Here is a 2,660-nt window from a genome sequence, read left to right on the forward strand (position 1 = left end):
TTTCTCAGGTGTTCAAATACTTATGTTCAGCAGTGCAAGACAAATAAATTCTTTAAAAATCATACAATGTGATTTCCTGAAATGTTTTTTTAATTCTGTCTCTCAGAGTGGGAATGCACCTACAATGTAAATTTCAGACCCCTCCATGATTTCTAAGTGGGAGAACTTGCAAAATCGCAGGGTGTTCAAATACTTCTGTTCCTCACTGTACGTGATTGTGCTGTTTGTTTGTTGTTCTCAAAGTATTACTGTTCCTGTGCAGGTGCAGGCCACTGCTACAAAGGTTTCATATCTTGGCAGCTGCATTATTTTCTGTTCAGCTTGGTTGCTACAGGCACTAAATCCTGAAGGAGTCAGTTTTGCACCAACTTGGCCTGAGATCAAGTGTTTGGTTCATTCATAGTTTACAGTTGGTGTCATTCAGTTCAACTTGTGGAGGACTGGAATTGTAAAAAAGAAAATAATGATAACTCTTACAGTACTACACATTAGTTTTTTGTTAACGCTAATATGAGACACTCATCTTTTATCAGGGAGCCCCAAAGGATGCATCTTCTGAGGCGGTCCAGGCAAAGCGAGCGAAACGAAAGCTGGAACGGGAGCGCAAGAAGAGGAAGAGGAAAGAATTTCGGATGAAGAAACTGGCAGAAAAAAGTGGCCAAGAGTTGCTGCCAGAGACAAAACAGGAAGAACAACAGGCTCCTGCTGCCAGCAAAAGAAATGAAACTGCCTTTGTCTACAACAAGGTGGAGACAGTGGAAGAGGGTTATGTAGACAAAATGCTGAAAAAGAAGATGAAGAAACAAAGCATCAAGGGGCAGTTAACACCACTGACAGGGAAGAACTACAAGCAGCTGCTCAGTCGTGTGGAAGCCCGCAAAGCAAAGCTGGATCAGCTGAGAGAGAAAGATGAGGGGAAGGCCAAAGAGATGCAGGAAAAGATGAGGTGGACCAACATGCTTTATAAAGCAGAGGGTATCAAAATCAAAGATGATGAGGACATGCTACGCACTGCGCTGAAGAGGAAGGAGAAGATGCGTGCTCAGAGGAAGAAGAGGTGGAACAAGCGTAGTGAGAATGTCACTGAGAAGATGCAGCAGCGACAAGACAAGAGACGAAAGAACATCCAGAAACGCAATCAAGTGAAAACTGAGAAGAAGAAAGATAGGGCACGGAAAAAAGGCAGAGTGCTGCCCGAGGACTTGAAAAAAGCTGCAGTTTAGAGGAAGGAGTTAGTGTCATGTGATGTTAAACAACAAGGCAGTGTCCAACCGAGTAAAGTCTCTTTGTGGCTGTGTGGTTCATTAGATGAATGTGATATTGCTCTTGCAAAAACTGTACTTTGTTTCCTGTCCAGGCGTAATATAATGTGTTATGGTCAATTAAATATGATCATTCATTATAATGAACACAAATGTCAGCTTGTCTTGTACAGTTTGTTTTATTTTATGAATATCAAACCTGTTGCTATGTCTTCTGAAGGAATCGTTTGTTGTTAGCTTATTCGCTTTTTAGCTAAGTGTTAATTGACAAGATTGAGCACTCGTGTTTTTATGCTAAATATGAAGCAAATACACAATAAGTAGCTTTTAGAGTCGAGAGAAGTTGTCAGTTGGTCATCTGCATTTTGATACAGCTTAACATAAAGACTTGAAAATGGGGAAAGTACTATCGTAGCTCTATCTAAAGCTACCAAATACCACTTGCCAGTAGTGCTGGAAGAAGTGTTCGGGTCTCCACACAAGGGGAAATACCCAATGAAAAGTTGCCTTCAAGCATCATATGTAAAATGTACTTAAAGTAAAATGAACTGTTTTGCAGAAACATAGCCGTTGACTGGCACATTATCATACATTACATTATTTGAATGTTAAAATTCAGTGCATCAGTATATTAGCAGTATTGTGTTGTTGCAGCTACTTGAGGGTAAAATTACCTGATACACAGTTGGCTAGTTTTAATCTAGGCCTATGTTGGCACATGCACAACACAGCAAAAGCTTAACAAAAGCACATGAACTCGGCAGCTACAGCCCAAGATGAGCCCATCTTCATTACAACCGAGCTGTAACTATCCCACTCCGAAGGCAAAATGAAAACATCCTCACACCACAGCAGTATGTAAATCAATTGTGAAATAATGCGCTCTCTTTTCCAGTGAGTTAAACAGCTATTAAATGTAACACAGATCAATTCACTGTGCCACAGACCTAGTCTCATTTAAACCTAAGTCATTCAGATTCCTGTGTCAAATGTATTCAAATTCAACATCAGACATGCAGGCAGATCTTGCTGCTGTAGTACATACAGTAACACTGTATAAACCATTTCTCCTCCTGCATGCTTGGTTCTAGACGGAAGGAGCAGGGGGCTGGGGTGTACTGGAAGGTTGAGGTGTATTATAGGGGTGCAGCAGATATTTCCAGGACAATTTAATGAGGATCAGAGTGAGAACAATTGATCCACAACTTTACTGTGTCATCTGTGAAACATCCTGCAGACAGACTGAACAGGAGAGACGATTTACTCAACACCTGTGTACTGTTTGGTCTGTTTTAAAGTCTAGTCACATTTGGTATTTCTGCTGAAACTCAGCTCCATCTGTTACATTTCACTTTATGTGGGTCTGTGAAGCTCATTTTTTGTCAACCATATTACAAC

At 40.7% G+C, this 2,660-nt stretch overlaps 1 protein-coding gene across 1 annotated transcript in view; it reads left to right on the plus strand.

Annotated features, from left to right (window-relative positions):
• Positions 1–2,660, plus strand: part of surf6 (surfeit 6) — a 5,731-nt gene extending 3,071 nt beyond the window's left edge. Inside the window, exon 4 of the mRNA XM_020619519.1 lies at positions 534–2,660. Within this exon, the coding sequence (XP_020475175.1) occupies positions 534–1,223 (690 nt within the window). The 3' untranslated portion in view covers positions 1,224–2,660. The remainder of the gene's footprint in view (positions 1–533) is intronic.

This window comes from Monopterus albus, unplaced genomic scaffold (assembly GCF_001952655.1).
Source record: "Monopterus albus unplaced genomic scaffold, M_albus_1.0 scaffold221.1, whole genome shotgun sequence".
Lineage (NCBI taxonomy): Eukaryota > Metazoa > Chordata > Actinopteri > Synbranchiformes > Synbranchidae > Monopterus > Monopterus albus.